General features: G+C 39.7%; 1 protein-coding gene across 4 annotated transcripts in view; it reads right to left on the bottom strand.

Moving 5' to 3' along the window:
• KIAA0586 (KIAA0586 ortholog) overlaps positions 1-16694 on the bottom strand; it is a 76695-nt gene that overhangs the window by 28293 nt on the left and 31708 nt on the right. Inside the window, exons 21-29 of one of the 4 annotated variants that reach the window (XM_021292792.2) lie at positions 16433-16551; positions 15670-15854; positions 13134-13293; positions 12322-12541; positions 11237-11484; positions 10697-10773; positions 8749-8883; positions 6381-6561; positions 3231-3370 (exon numbers count right to left, since the gene is read on the bottom strand). In XM_021292792.2, coding sequence (XP_021148467.2) covers positions 3231-3370; positions 6381-6561; positions 8749-8883; positions 10697-10773; positions 11237-11484; positions 12322-12541; positions 13134-13293; positions 15670-15854; positions 16433-16551 — 1465 coding nt within the window. The remainder of the gene's footprint in view (positions 1-3230; positions 3371-6380; positions 6562-8748; positions 8884-10696; positions 10774-11236; positions 11485-12321; positions 12542-13133; positions 13294-15669; positions 15855-16432; positions 16552-16694) is intronic. The other 3 variants (XM_021292793.2, XM_021292794.2, XM_065063209.1) reach the window with 3 other exon arrangements.

Here is a 16694-nt window from a genome sequence, read left to right as displayed (position 1 = left end):
AGCAGCCAAAGAATTTGGGTAGATAAGAAAATTCCTGCATGACTTAAGCCATTTGTTTTGGCGTGAGTGACCACACGGATTTCGCTGTTCATGACTAGAAGGTGGCATTTGCTCCTGCCCTACGTGAAAAGACAAAGCTCTTTCTGTTGGTCAGAATCTGACCTACACACCCATGGCCAGGGAGCAAACCAGTGGTTTATATACGGCAGTTCCACAGTGCTGCCCACAACCTGGCCAAAAATGAGGATCCTGTTAAGACGGACGAAAGAAACCACCCAAGCTTTGCCATAACAAGTCCTAACATCCAGGAGGATCGTTCCCAGTTAAACCAGAACAAAGCTCTACCAAACCCAAGGCCTAGCTGGATTCCATTTGAAATACTGGGAGTTTTCTTCAGCCTCTCAGCACACACCACAAAAAGCCTAGTTTTGCTGCTAAATGGATTAGTCTTCTTGCTTCGTATGTAGCTGATAGAGTTTTATTTCAATAAAGGCAAAACACTGCCTAGAGATGAAAAACAAGAGGTAAAACAGCTGATGTGAGAGTCAGGGACTAACTTGGGAGGAAATCTTTTAAGAAGTTTAAAGTCATTATCGCCTTAAACATCACATAGAATGAATCACTCTGAAAGCCTGAGGACTTTGTTTGCTCTCTTGGCTCATATAATATTACCAGAAATTCTGTTTCCCACAGCAGGTGACAAAGCAGATCCAGCCATATATCTGAATACAGATGCCATCCATACTAGAAACTGGGGGAAAGGTTCATCATTGTTACATGGTAGGTAGATGCTGTCAAAACAAGCTTTCAAATCAGCTGGTGCAGAGAATGAATTATTTTTTCAGAAAAAGAGGTACAGATCTAGTAGATAATCTAATGAAGGATGGCTTTGCTCCATCCAGGATATACATTACTGGGGTTATTGCTTATAGATATGGTCACGTCCTAGAAAAGCTAAAAATTCAGCCTCTGAGAAACAGTGATTCAGAGTTTTACATCAAGAACAGCCATGTAATAGAAGATATTATTTGGTTCGAGGAAAAAACAAACACAAGCCACAAACAAAACCAAACCAAACCAACCAAGAAACAAACAACACAAAAACTCCAACCAACCAACCAAGCCCCACAACAACCAAACCACACACACACAAAGTTTGAGGGTTTGGTTGTTGGTTGGTTGGTTTGGAGGGAGGGTGTATTTTATATCCCAGCATGTATATAAGCATCTGAACCCCTGCTAAGGGTTCAAATGCAAGAAAAAGTTTCTAAAGATAAGATAATACATAACTAGCTGCATATGTAAGATAATATATAACTGTGTATTTTCTATGAAAGACACTATGCCAGGTGACCTTACATTTCTTGTGAAGGTAAGACTATGAACATGGTTGACCTTACACAAGGTAAATTATCATTTGCCTATATGCAGGCAAACAAAGAAATCAATCGTAACCCCATCAGCTAATTCTCCAGAGCACAATATGCAGGCATCACTGGGTTCTTCATCACAGCTCTCGGTGCTGAAAGAAGGAAACACGTTTTACCCACTTTGTCCCTTTTACTTTTGGCTAGTGAAACGAGAACAAGGATATGAGCTTCACCCCAACAGAATCCAGTCTTGCCCGTGAACAACAATTCCAAGAAACAATATGTTCCAGTGATCTCAAAGAGGTGTAACATTTAAAATCCTCTTTGAAGATGCAACACATCACTTCAGATGACATATTCAAGAACTGCTCAGATGCCAGTGGCACAGTATGCATCAAAGCTCAAAAACACAAAAGGAAAGATCAACACAAGAAACTTTCAGTTATTTTTAATATAGAACATGAGGAAAGGACAGAATGCATCCATGGTTATTACTTTCAGTATATTATTACTTTCAAATACACCGTGAAGCTTAACATATTAAAGAGCAATCTGTCACCTCATTTTCAGCTTTTGCCACTTGCTATTTGAATTTTTCTTCACTTAGTGAGTAAACCATCACCTCTAGGTAACAGCACATACTAATGAAATAGCAATGGATTAACTCTCTAGGTTTCCAGCAGAGATCAACAGGATCTTCCTCTGCCTTCAAGTATTCTGAGGTACATCATCATCACCACCTGTCCAACCCTGCCCCTACGAGGACAACTGAAGCTCCTGAAACGCTGAACCAGTGGTTTACAACTGGTGAGGCCAAACCTCCACTGTAGCTTCCTCTCCCATACATCCATCATGTTATTCTTCTGTATTTGAAGCACTGTGCCCCTAAAACATTGGAATGCCCTATCTGACCTGAGGATGTATAGCATTACACCCTGTGAGACCAGAGAAGCTGTGAGGAAGTGCAGAAAAGGTAAAAGAGAAGGTCTGAGCCCAACAGAAAGCCAACTGTAAGGATTCCATCCCAGTAAACACAACCATTGCTATTACACACATGTACTTTGGACCTCAGTTTCTCAGCTGAATGTGTCACTTTAAACGTACCTGTCCTGGTTTTGTTAAAAACCAAGTTTCTCTTTTAGCGAATTTTGCCTGTCAGCTAAAGCCTTCATATTAGCTGCATTTTCCTGGAGAACCAGATACATTTTTTGTTAAACATATCAATAACTTCGCATTCCATTGCTAAGCACAGATTCACATCTGGTGAGAGGGGCAACGAGAACCAGGTGACCAAGAAACTGACCAACTGTGTATAACATAACATTCACGTGAATACTTTATATAAAAGTGGGAGATCACAAGGATCTCGCCCTTTTTTCATCCCTTTTCCTTATGGCCGACATTAGGAGAGGACCTTGCTAGTCGTCCCTGTGAACTGAGGCCAGTGACAGACTGAATCCAGCTCCGGTTGGCTGCAGAGTCCAGTCCAGGACTTTGGGTGCCGGCTCTGCAGTTGCTGAGACTTTCAAGATTGGTTTTGTATATTTTGTATTATTTTCTCTATTCTTATCAGTAGCATTAGTAAAACATTTTTAATTTTTCCAACTCTCTTCTCTCTGTCCTTCTTTCCCCCCTCATTGTCTGTCCTGAGTGGGAAGCGGGGTGGGGGGTCGAAGGGGAAAGGTGGGGGAGAGGAGGTTAACAATACATCTGCCACGGTTTTATTGTCACCCCGCAATCAAAACCCTCGACAGTACCAATTCTGTGATATCAATCACCACAGGGAAACAGGTAAATTTATTTTCCTAGGTTTCAGTTTGCATTTCCTGAGCAGTCACAGAAAAGATCCTTTGAGTTTACCTGGGACAGACCCTCTGAGAGAGATGTCGCTCTGCAGCTTGGTTGCGCTGCTTGCAGAACGGGATCTGAAACTGGTGGCGACTCCAGTTCGGTCATAAGCATTGGACCATGGCTTGCATCTGTATCTCCAAGTATTTCTGCTGAGAGAGGAAAAATAAAGAGAAAAATATTGCTTGATGAGCTGGAGCAGTAATCTCACGGTCAGCTCATGTGGCAGGATGTGGAGTCTTTCAACAATGGGACAGGTAATGTTAAAGTGAATAATTTCATCCTTACATGGCTCATTGTGTATCCCTTAAATTGTTCTTGTGGGGAAAAAAAGAAATAAGAAACACAGTTCTGCGGAAATTGAAAAAAATAAGTCAGTTTTATCGCCCGCAGATTTCTAACGTGGCAAGCATTTATGAGAGCTTCAAAGCTATAGAGTTCATCACACCATTATATGCTTAATGAGCTTTATCACTCATATTGGAAAGACTTCTTCATGAAGATGTTTCACTGTTACGTGAATGCAAGGAAACCTGTATATAGTCTTTTTGAAGGGATAATTTGCTATATAATCCAGCATTTATCATGCTGTTGCAGCCTGTGAGTGTGTAAAGCATCTTTACAAAAAATATACTGACAGCTCATGAACTAACTTTAGCCTTCTGCTATCATAAAGAGCCAAAGAATTAATTTTAAACCTAATTAACGATAACTATTGTTTATTTAACTGTAATTACAGTTCACTTTAAGACTAAACGTGCCATATTTCATTTGCATGTTCGTTTTTATATCCACAACTTTAAGCATTGAAAACAAGGATTTATAACTGAAAGACTGATCATCAAGATGCTTTTATATACCTACATAAGCAACACCCTCTCCATCTTACAAACAGACATTATGTTTCCATAACACAAATAAAAACTGGTCACAAAGCTGATGATACCCATAGACACACAACCCTCAGAATTCTTACTATCTGTAAGAGTACATCTGTGACTCGTTCTGACAAAGAAACTGAGTATCCACTGCAAGGTGATATATACACAGATATACAACCTGATATATATGAACTGTGACTATTATTTACTTTTACTCCTAAAGATAATTCTGAAATAAACTGATGGACCTGCACTGTAATTGTTGTGGCTACCAGGAAATAGCACTTAGTCCTGCCTTGCAACAGACACAAAAGATTTGGAAGAAGAGTGGAAATGATCAGAGATCATTCCTTCTCCCCTTCCACCTCCCACCAAGAGCAGATTGTTTCCTGTTCAGCGTTGACTTCACTATCAAAAGGACTTGGAAACAAGATTTTGTGTTCCTCCCTGATATGAAAACACTCCTGTCTTGAGAGTAGATCTTAGCTGTTCAACAATCTTGTTTCCCTAGCAATGTCAGTGAATCCTGCGCTGTGTGTTCAGAGCTGGGGAGGGAGGTTAAAAACCATCAGAATGCAACAAAGCTCAGCCTGGGATTATTACAGACTGTGTAAAAGCACGAGGCATTGCCTTATGGTAGTACATTCAGGTTCCTCACCTCCTCTAAAAAACACTGGCACAGAAACAATACTGCAAGCTTTAGAGATTTAGGGTTAGAGAAATACATCACTCCTAGATTACTGTCACATACAGGAGCTGTTTTTGGAAAGTGTTAGGTATTTACATGACAAAGAGCATCCTAAGTTAAATTAAGTAGACTTTTTAAAAGTATATAGAAGAGATACAAACATGTTATGCTACATACAGCTATGGACAGTCTGAGTAAGAAAGAAACAGATCCTCCCAATAACTTGCATCTTCTTACTCTCTAGATGGTCCTGAGCATTACCAGAGACTCAAAACAGATTGTTCTAGATCACTAATTTATTCTCATGTCACCACATTCTTAATGCTGACTGACCTCTAACAACACAGCGTTAAACAAGTGACGTGGAGAAAGGGATAGGAGCCTCACCTCGTCCTTTGCCAGGAAGTCTAACATAACAAATCTCCAAACAACAGTCAAACAACCACTTTTGAGCACAAGTTTGATAATATTTAACGTAGCAGAATGTATTTTCAAGGCTGACAGTGGTGTAGCTGGTTCAAAACGTTAGGTAACACCTCCCTTAAAAAGCTTGCTCTCTATAGAACCAACCTAAATGTGAATCAGTTCAGAACTAAACATTCTTATTTCTCAGAGATAATTTTTGCCACATGTTGAACACATTTAATTTCAATCCACCTCCTACTGGTCAAGGGCTGATAATGTGAGAAATGTTGCTCTTGTCAAATTCATTAATGTGAAAATTAAAAGGACAGAAAAACAGCTGTTTGAACACTTCAGTTTACACAACTTTTGATGAATCAGTGCAACCACATTTGTGTTGAAACAGCTTAAGAATAATTTCAGTTTAGTTTAATCATATTTAAAACCACACTCAGGAAAATAAGAGTTTTCTATGAACTTGCAGCAGTTTAATTAAGCAAGTATAGAAGTGCATTTCCAGATAACAACAGAGAAACTGGGATAAAAAGATAAGGGAGAAGAAGGATGGGCCAGTGGTTACAGCACTAGCTTCAACTGAAAAGAAGTAATTACCCTGCTTTACCACAGCAACATATTCTGTACAATTAATTTGCACAAGTCACTATGTGTTCGCCTCAGCTACTCATTTAGGAAAAAAGAATTTCCATATCGTTACAGGAGCTAGAATATATTACCAATTATGAGACATTGCAGTATCACCTTGATGGAGTGAAAAAAACAATGAGGAGGAGTGCTGTGTAAGGGGACAGAGAGAAATAGCTTGAACTGCTGGTGTTAATAGCTGTCCTATGGAAACCGACTTCAAGAATGGTCAAACTAGGTGATTCGCTCAAACAAAGTGGTTTTGAGAACTGAATTTGGCTTAAAAGAATAAAATACATACTTTACAATCAACTTTTCTATAGGCAAGCGGGCACTTAGCATGATTTTGGTCCAAATTGTAGAACATTACAAAGAAGAGTGAAGATCTGGTTCTCAGAAAAGGAATGTTAATCATTCCATTGCAGCAATTGCCTGTACATTTTTAATACTGCATTTTGAACATACTCTGAAATTATTTTAGAGACTGTTACACAAACAACTAAGAAACCACATAAATATCACAGAGAAGATGTAACAGTCTAATTGTACCTCCAATTTGGGCAAGCTGCCCTGGCGATGGAGAACGGAAACTCTGGTGTGGTCTGTTCTCACAAGTCCGAGCAGTTGGACGGTCCATATAAACCGAATGTCCCATTAGGATTCTCTCTGCTGCTCTGGTCAGTCTCGGCCTTTGACCTTCACTGAGCTCCCCAACACTGTCATCAGAATCCTACACAGAACAGCAACATCAGAACAGCAGGTATTAAAAAAAAACAATGTATTTCTTCCAAAACCACCATTATTACACTAATTACATTAAGCCTTAGAGCATGCACAAACTTAAGTCTATACTATTAGCACTGAATAAAGAAAATTGAAATGGAAGCAATATCATCTAACTGTGTTTGGAAGCAAGATCTACATCAGTACCGGGCAGAAAAGAATCAGAGCCAAAGAACATCACTTATTTTGTTAGTGGTTTCCCAACATGATCAGAATCAACATATTTTTAGCACCTAAAGTCTTTAACGTTACACATATGGCTATTGTTGGCTGCCTGACCTTGTAGCATTGGAAGTATCTAAAAGTTGTTGACTCGCTGTTATACAGCATTTCAGAGAAAAAGTTCAATTTTTAAGTAGGTTTGGATGGCACTATAAATAGGGCTGGTGCTGTGGATTCTGACTTTCAAAGCTGCGGAAGAAAAACAGATTTCAGGAAAACAGGCTGCATATCAAAACGGCGTGGTCAGCAGGACAAGGGCAGTGATCCTACCCCTGTACTCTGCATTGGTGAGGCCACACCTGGAGTATTGTGTTCGGTTCTGGGCCCCTCAGCTCAGGAAAGACATTGAAGTGCTGGAGCGGGTCCAGAGAAGAGCAACACGACTGGTGAAGGGACTTGAACACAAGACCTATGGGGAGAGGCTGAGGGAGCTGGGGTTGTTTAGTCTGGAGAAGAGGAGGCTTAGAGGTGACCTCAGCACTCTCTGGAACTACCTGAAGGGCAGTTCTAGCCAGGTGGGGATTGGTCTCTTCTCCCAGGCAGTCAGCAACAGGACAAGGGGGCACGGGCTTAAACTCTGCCAGGGGAAATTTAGGCTGGATATTAGAAAGAAATTCTTTACAGAGAGAGTGGTCAGGATTGGAATGGCTGCCCAGGGAGGTGCTGGACTCACCATCCCTGGAGGTTTTTAAACTGAGATTGGACATGGCACTTAGTGCCATGATCTAGTAAACGGACTAGAGTTGGACCAAGGGTTGGACTCGATGATCTCTGAGGTCTTTTACAACCCAGTCGATTCTGTGATACACATACACACTAGTGCACAGTATCATTTTAAGACAATACTAGTAACATCTAGGAGAATATTATTTATCTTCTAAATGAGAAGGTATGTTTGTACACACCTTGCCAGAATGTGAGGGTGGGGGGGAGTCTCTTAGTGTCTTGTATGGACAGACCGAGGGGTCTGTGACCACGGGAAAGGGAAAGAGCAAATTAGAGATGCATTTGTGCTGATGAGAAAATGTCACTACAACTACAGTCAGACTCAGAGCTGACACTGCAGGAAGCTTTTCACTAAATCCATCCACCAGAACTCATTAAGAAAAATAAAGACAGACATAGGAACAGTTAAGGAGGCGAGTGAAGTTGGTAATTATTTAGACTAAACTGACCAAGATAGAAGGAAGAAACTGCATATGCATCAATAAAATCACAAAAAGCAAGATCTGCCATAAATAAAGGTGTTCATGACTCATATTGCAGTGTTCAAATTCACTTCCTTTAAACGTCCCTCCACCTATAGACACCCAGTCCAAACTATTATTCTCCACATAGAAAATACTTAGATGTGTGATAAAAAAATGACTTCTGTCCTTTGTGATGCAGATAGTTATATTTTTCTGTTAGTCTGTTTTTTCTGCCAACTTCATATGAGCATTTGGAGGTTTTGTTCCAAGATCATTATCAACAGCATGTGTAAAAGTGTATGTAAACATTTGTTGCTTCTTCATCCATCTCTCAAACACTCATATGGCTGTTAAGTGCAGTGAATTTGTACTGTTAAATATAAATATACCACCTATGTTGCTGAAGTGACAAAAAATGTCCATGGTTTTCAATACGACAGGACAAATCTGCTACAGTGGAACAGTCACATACACACTTCGAAAAGCAGGTACACACGATACTATGTACAGCTAAATTGTTTATAACAACACTTAATCTTCAGTGGTTTTAAAAAGTTTTACACAAGAACGCAGTCAACAGAAGTGGGATCGCTTCCAGCAGTGAATGAAGTGTATGAACCTGTTCTACAGCCAACAGGAAGGATAAACTTGGAACTATTTTATCTAGTTTTGAGTAAAAAAGTACAAAACCACTGTTTTGGAAGGAAAAGGACAGTATTTACCTCCGAATGGTGCATTCCTTCTTGTGCAGTAACAGGTGCTTGATTTAATTTGGCTAAAAGAGTCAGGACAGGATCCCTGTGACAGCCTTTATCCAGCCTTCTTACCACTTGCCCTTCACTGGGCGGATCATAATCCTAAAATAAAGAAGCAAAATCCATATAATACGTGATCCAAGACTCTTTTTTGTAGTAACTTGAATCCATCTTAATTAGTTCACAATGAAGCTTTTTTCTTTTATAAAGGAAGTTGTTACAATTCCCACATTAAGAATTTGAGTCATAAAAATCTCAGCATTTAAAAATAAGCAACCTGATGCACTGTTTTCTCACTTTACCCACAGACACGGTGTCTTTATCTGATATATAAGACTGCAATACATAGAGAACAATGTCCTTTAGGCCTTCAAAGCTCACTGAAACAGATAAACCCTCACACACACTGTTTGCTAGCAACAATCTGGCTGCAGAGCTGCTCTCACCAGCAAGGATTTTGCTTCCTCAGCCAGAGAAACTTATTTGAGGATGGAGGATTATTGGAAGGAGTTACGATCCAGCTGACAGAGGAAGAACATCTTTGCAAGCAAGCTTTCTAACCTGATGAAGAGAACTTTAACTTAGGGTCACCTGATAACGGAGTCTTGAGCCCAGAGTTTAAGAGGGGGGATCCAAAGGGATCTTTTACAATCCTGATCAAGAGGAAGGGCAATCTCCTCAAGTGCTTATAGACTTACATGACAAAGTCTAGACAACGGACTAAAAGATTTGTGAGTTCATGGCACACTCTTGCAACTATGACACAAAAGAAATCATGGAGAGCTGGTGAGGGGTTTGGAGCACAAGTGTGATGGAGCGGCTGAGGGACCTGGGGGTTCAGCTGGAGAACAGGAGCTGAGGGGAGACCTGATCTCTGAAAGGAGCTTGGAGCATGAAAGGTGTTGGTCTCCGCTCCTGAGTAGAAAGTGATAGGATGAGAGGAAATGGTCTCAGGTTGCACCAGGGGAAGTTTAGATGGGATATTAGGAAAAATTTCCTCACCAAAAGGGTTATCGAGCATCAGAACAGGCTGCCCAGGAAAGTGGTGGAGTCACCATCCCTGGAGGTGTTTGAAAGGCACGTAGATGTGGTGCCTTGGGACACGGTTTAATGGTGAAGTTGGCAGTGTTAGGGTACAGTTGTACTTGATCATCTTGAGGATCTTTTCCAACCTAAACAAGTCTAAGATTCTGTCTTCCAGAGGAGCAGTCTATGAAGTTTTTAGAAATCTCTCTGGAGATCCCTTCCAACAAATACTATTACAATTTCACTATCAATTTGTTTATGCTTTCATAATGAAAACGGTTTGGTTTAAGCATAGTATTACTCTACCCAATACTATCATTTCTATGACAGTTATGTCCTACTGAGAGGCATTACACAAAGTCAGAGAGGGGAAGTTCAGGCATCTGAGGGAAAGTGTTAAAAGAGAAAGGGAATGGAGAATACCTTGACTTGGGAGGCTTCCCGGACAGTGGACTGAAATAGATGTCAGATAAGAAGCTATACTGAAGTTTTAAGCAGCTTTAACTAACTCCTGCCTCAGCTAACCTACTTTAATAATTTAAGCACACAAGCAATTAAAAGATGGTTCAAAGCCGAAAGAGCTCAGAGCGCAATAATGTTGTATTCTGCTTTAAATACAATAAAGAGATGAAAATATGTATTAGCTATCTCTCACCTACAGAAGTATATAAACCATTCAACTTTAAAAATATATATATATTAGTTTGTATCATGTGCTGTTTTTTTCCTTTGGAGCACTGAAATTTGAACACTCTTTGCAAATGTACAGTTTAAAAGCATAGATTTAAACAGTTTATAAGTGAAAATGCTTAAAGCACATCCAATTTATAAAGATGCTCAAGGTAGAATACCACACTAACTCTGTTTTCTTTGTGAAACATTTCCTTACCATTTCATTGGCATCTCGTAAAGTACTTGTTAAGCTCTCAGCAAGGTTTGGAAGAGACAGTCCTCCTTCTGCTAATGCTGTAAAATATAAGTTACAAATACTAAAAACCATGCAAGTTATATGAAAGCAAGCCAAGGTCACATTCTTTAATAATTGCAACACAGTGCTTTAGTAAAGTTGGAAATCCCTACTACAGGATGTGTATTATGAAGACATATTTTCAGCTTCAATAAAAACTTAGCACTTAGTACCACATGTACTTGTGCAAGACAGTTCCAAATATTTCCCAAGTTGATCTTATGACAAAAGGGCAGATTTTATCTCTTCTTAGTAGTCAGCAGAAGCATTTTGTTCAGAGACAAGGAAAAGAGCAATGAGGTCTCTTAAATCCAAAACCACAAACTGAAAGTTAAAGATGAAAGTTTGCAGTTTTATCAGAAAAATGTATGAAATGCAACTTCAGTAGACTGGAAGAGAAGTTTATAAAGGATTTGGATTAACTCTTTTTTCTAATGTCCACAGATTTGCCTAGTGAGTTACCTCTTGCAGCCAGCTTCTGTCCATAGCTGAAGAGCACCTCCCCTTCTGAGATGGGTCTGTCTGCGGTTTCTGTTTCTGTCTCGGTGAGGGTGAGGCTGCTTTCCTGCGTGGACTGCTCAGAACTAACTGTGGGCGCAGGTGATGGAACCTGCAGATCGCAAGGAAGCGATTCGACCGGCCTCACTGGCGGCTGCCGAGACGGTAATACCAAGGCCTCTGGTTTCTCATCATTCGCCACTGACATCTCACTGTAATGTAAGAATATGCATTATTAATACACTAAAAAGCATTGCACAACATAAAGTCTTAAATGAATACTGGAAAGTCATTAATTTGCAAGTATTTTTTCAGATGAAGGAGCACAGCACTTTACAGAATAGTCTGAACATCAATATGGTTAAATAACATTATTAGTGAATTCCTGGTTATAACTAAAAATTACCACGTGTATTCCCACTGAGGTAATACAAAAAATAAAATGCTAAGAATACAATATTCCATTGTCACTACGTTTATTAATGGTAGTTATAACCAGTTCACAATGTCTAAAACTACCTGAAAGGAGGTTGTAGCATGGAGGGTGTTGGTCTCTGCTCCCAGGTAACAAGTGGTAGGACAAGAGGCAACGGCCTCAAGTCATGCCAGGGAGGTTTAGACTGGATATTAGGAAAAGATTCTTCATGGAAAGGGCTGTCGGGCATTGGAACAGGCTGCCCAGGGCAGTGGTGGAGTCACCATCCTTGGAGGTGTTTAAAAGGCGTTTAAATGAGATTCTTAGGGACATGGTTTAGTGCTAGGGTTAGGTCATGGTTGGACTTGATGATCCTGAGGGTCTCTTCCAACTGAAATGATTCTAATGTTCAAAAGGACAATGAATAAGGACCAACAAAATCTGAGAAAGGTCCTGATTTCACATTTTTCTCCAAAATATAAGTCTAGCAATTAAAAAAAAGAATCCTGGCTTATCTCAATGCCCCCTGATATACACATTAATAATTTCTCTACTGACTTTTTGAGGATATATGTAGAAATAATATATTCATTTTTGTAAGAAATGAGAAAACGGTGCAGCCTGTTCAACTCACACAGCCTTGGGACGGAATGGATCTTCAGCTAAAGGACTGGGCTTCTCTTCTTCCAGAGGAAGTTCTGCGTCATCCCACGGGTTTGGAGGTTTTGGACTCTCCATTTTTGCAGCTTCGGAGACCCACTGCGAGGCAGGAGGGCTTGGTGTGGCTGTCCTAGGAGGCGTATTGACAGGGGTAACCACAGGTGTGCCAACACGACCAGCTGGAATCTCAGCTCCTGCGTACATGAAGCCAAATTTCAGATCAGAAAGGAAAGGAGGAATTAAATCCCAGACAAAGAGTTAGTCAGTTGCACTGAGCCCTTGTAGTGTTTGTGACACCTTCTGATTGTCATGGAGACAAGGCTAGATTAAGACTAGTTTCTTTTAAGTAGTGTTGGCAGCTGAAGGAGCTAAAATAAAACCTCAATTATTATACTTACTTCCTTTAATAAAGGAGACTGCTCTGCATTTTAAAAACTAGGCTCCTTTACTTGAAGAGTGTAAATTTGGCTTAATTAATGTCAGAAATACAGGAAGGAGCAAAAGAGTTACTTTCCTGATGTGAAAAAGCATGGAGGGGTTGGGAGGGGTGGAAATCACACAGACCATAAAAATGTGCATTAAATTTGAAAACAGAACCATTACCAAATAGATGTTTGCTTTTTACATGCATTAGCCCATAATTTTTGTACTACATGAATTCCCACTTGAATTATAGCCTCAAGAATATTTCTCCTGAGAGGTAACATGTCTTTGAAGAACAAAAATTAAAGACAGTAGATTAAAGCATATTTGCTACTTCTAAACTTCAAGTACTGTTTTCACTACCTGTTTCTTTAATTTTTTCATGTTCGTGAACATCCTCACTGATTTCTGTAAGAGACAGAGAAGACTCCGGAGTTTTGAGCGGAGGCAATTCTTTTTCTGAAGGTGGTGTTTGTGGTGGTGTGGCCTGGGGTGTTGGCAATGGAGTAGGTACAAGAGACTCCTGAGGGGAAAAAAGTAAATCATAACCATGGTTATTATCTCAAAGCAAAATTCTTATCTTCTAAGTATTCCCAGAGTTAGATGAGGAAGAGAGAAAAAGGCAGGTTATCACAGAATAGGAACACTTGTTGCTTAGATACGCGCTGCACGGATCTAACTCTTCCATCTAAATATAAAGTCACACCAAGCTAAATAGTACAAAATAAAATAAATTTAAAACCAGTAAATTATCACATACTAATATTAATAAAGTATTTGATACATTGTTAAGCAAGAAAATATTTTGTGACATGGACAAAATTGAGTCAGTGTGATAATTTTACGGTAAGAGGATCAGCTAAAGAGAAGATTACAAACCAAGCAATAGCCAAGGCAGTAAAGCGCTAAAATAAGCACAAACATAGTTGTGATGCTCCTTAAAAAAATGACAGTGATGCAGATAAGGCTGACAAGCAAGTATGACGGATGTCGTTCAGCCTGCCCTGTTCTCTGACATTTAATAAAGAAAACAAGAGAATGGGGCTAAAGGAAGGCTTCCAGCCTAGTTTCTGATGAATAAATCCTCAGGCTGATGATACTTTATTAAAAACACTTATGGGAAGTGGAGCACGCTAACACATTTGGCAGCTCACACACAACTGAGTGACGTTGTGAACACCAAAGAACTCGGTAACTGAGCCGCTGAAGTTCTAGTCAGGAAACTTTACTGTAAGAAGGGGTAGATCAACAATGCACAAACTACATATTCAGGAACTTCTGCTATCAGCAGAAATAGAAAAAGAGAAGAAAATTATGAATGTACAAGTTATCCAAAGGATGACTGTTAGCCATGAATGTGGAAAGCCTTCAAAACAAAATAATTAGTGACCTGAGATTCCAATAAATGCAGGAGAGCATCACTACTACAGCACAGGGACTGAGGAAACCCCATCTTGCAGACTACGTTATTATTAAATATGTGTATTAGCGTATTAATATTACCCACGGCCAAGACAAATTCAAACTGGATAAAGTAAGAGTGCTGCCCATCAGCAGGAGTTGAAAAATGGTATGCGTGCAGACAGTTGCTTTATTTGGCCTAATCAAAGTCCAAATGGGACAAAAATAATCTCCAAAAGCATGCAAATGAGTATATATAGTAAGAAGAAAACCACTATTTCAGCCTAAGAACATTTCACTTTAAGCTGGCACAGAAACACAGAGGCTTAAAAGGGCCGTTGATCGATGCAGAATGGTTATTAGAAGAGGTTTCTATGTATCAGAAGATCAAGCTCCAAAGAACAGTGCTCTTTAACATTGCACCCTCCTTAGTCTAGGTTGGACATTAGGAAAAGGTTCTTCACGCAGAGGGTGCTGGACACTGGAACAGGCTCCCCAGGGAGGTGTCACAGCCCCAAGCCTGACAGTGTTCAAGAAGAGACTGGACAACACCCTCAGACACACGGTGTGAACTGTGGGGTTGTCCTGTGCAGGGACAGGAGCTGGACTCGATGATCCATATGGGTCCCTTCCAGCTCAGGACATTCTATGATAATCTGCAGGGGAGGGGGGAACAGCTCTTTCGGTGCAGGATGGCTGTATTTAAGCCTGCAGCAGTGAGATGATTCCTTTCGACTACAGAACAATCTGCTGGTCACTTACAGCAGGCACTAGCTGGTATTTCAGTCCATATGCACCGTAGCAGAATAGAATAATCAATCAACAAACTTGTGAATATTTAGATTTCTAAGCGCAGCCATTTCCACAGTCATCCCAAAGATATTACACCACACCGGATTGTAGCACAGCTATGCTGTTATCCAAAGAGCCAAATGCCATTTGATTATCAAAGGGAACAGAGAAAATTCTCCTGTCTTACAGGAAGCTCTACTAATCATTTAAGCATTTACTGAAAACTACTGAACTCCAAACTTAGAAATAATTAATACTCATTTTTACAGATATTAAAGAATGGCTGCAAGCCCATATGACGAAAAATAATATCAAACAGAGCATGACTTATTTCATTCTTGTGACTTCGCAAGAAAGTAGTGTAGCTATTTTTTGCTGAAAATACCACAAGCTATCTTTTGACAACATTAAATTAATTACCAAGTCTTTTCTTTAGAAATCAGTTTCATGCTCAGACTTAAAGTAAATAAATAAATACAGTGCTACATGCATGCAGCACAAAAGGAATTCTTTTTTTTATGAAATAGATTTAGTCTTTTTGCTTGGTGGGGTATAATAAGGAATAATTGAAAAATGCAAATCATGCACATTCAGTTCTCTGGTCTTTTTACATCATCTTTGTCTTGGACATGGTTAAACCATCATGCCTCAAAGACATGATCCCCTAAAACTGCAGTAAGAAAACTTAAATAAACTGGACTCTTACCACCTTAACTGTTGTACTTGGAAGAGCATTTGTGGCAGGAACTGCTTTCTGAGCCTGCTCGTTACCCAGCATGGTCGCAATTGTCTCACTGAGAGCTTCATTTACGAAATGACTTATCATTTCTGAGTCCACAGGCACACCAGCATTGATAAAGAGTTGAAATCCTCCACCACCTGCAACTTCAACTGGACACAGAGAAACACAAAGCGCACATCCAGGTTTCACTTCTTAAAATGCGTGTACTGTACCACAGCCACTCATTTTTATCCTTTATGAACCTTTCAACATTACTTTGAAAAAAGGGATTTTTTTTTAATTTTACAGATAAATCAAAAATAGTAGAGAAATGATTCAGGATCATAAAAGAAGGCAGTGAAGGTCAGTGACATCACAGGAGAAATGCATTTGTTTCCCATTCTTATACAAGGGACATAATTTTTGACATATCGATTAACAAAAGAAAGGCAAACAAACATTTGGGCTTTGCAAAATGTCATGGAGAACCACAATCTGATTCAGATTGCCAACAACAGTTGATTTGCACAGTGGTGTATTTTATGTGTTCTCTTCCTTTTTTATGTAATTTATTTCAATGTCCTTATAATGCTTCCTCTGTCTCAAATTAAAGCATGCACTTCTGCATAATATAGTTTCACTGGTTGAGCATTATCAACTCTTCGGCTCAGGCAACGGCTACATAGCCTGTTAAAATTAGCCAAAAACTGAGATAATCCATCTGCTGAGAAAAATAACTCCTACTTACCAATGTCAGAGGTTACAGTCTCATTGTCTTCACTCTCTGAGGTGCTAACACTGGGCACTGTTTCTTTCTGAGCTGGATACATCCCACTGATAATTTTTGCCATTATTTCCTGCTCCACCCTGGCAGAATAAAACCTGTTTCGTTATCGGCAAACACCAAGACACCTAAAACTATACAAAAGAGTTCTTGACATAAAACACAAGGCAGCTCAAAGGAAAAAGGAGAAGGGAAGGAAGTGGAAATGGAGAGGAGAAGGGGAAAG

The sequence above is a fragment of the Columba livia genome, chromosome 5, assembly GCF_036013475.1.
Source record: "Columba livia isolate bColLiv1 breed racing homer chromosome 5, bColLiv1.pat.W.v2, whole genome shotgun sequence".
Taxonomy (NCBI): Eukaryota; Metazoa; Chordata; class Aves; order Columbiformes; family Columbidae; genus Columba; species Columba livia.
Note: the sequence above shows the minus strand (reverse complement) of the source record. Positions and strands in the feature narration are given on the sequence as shown.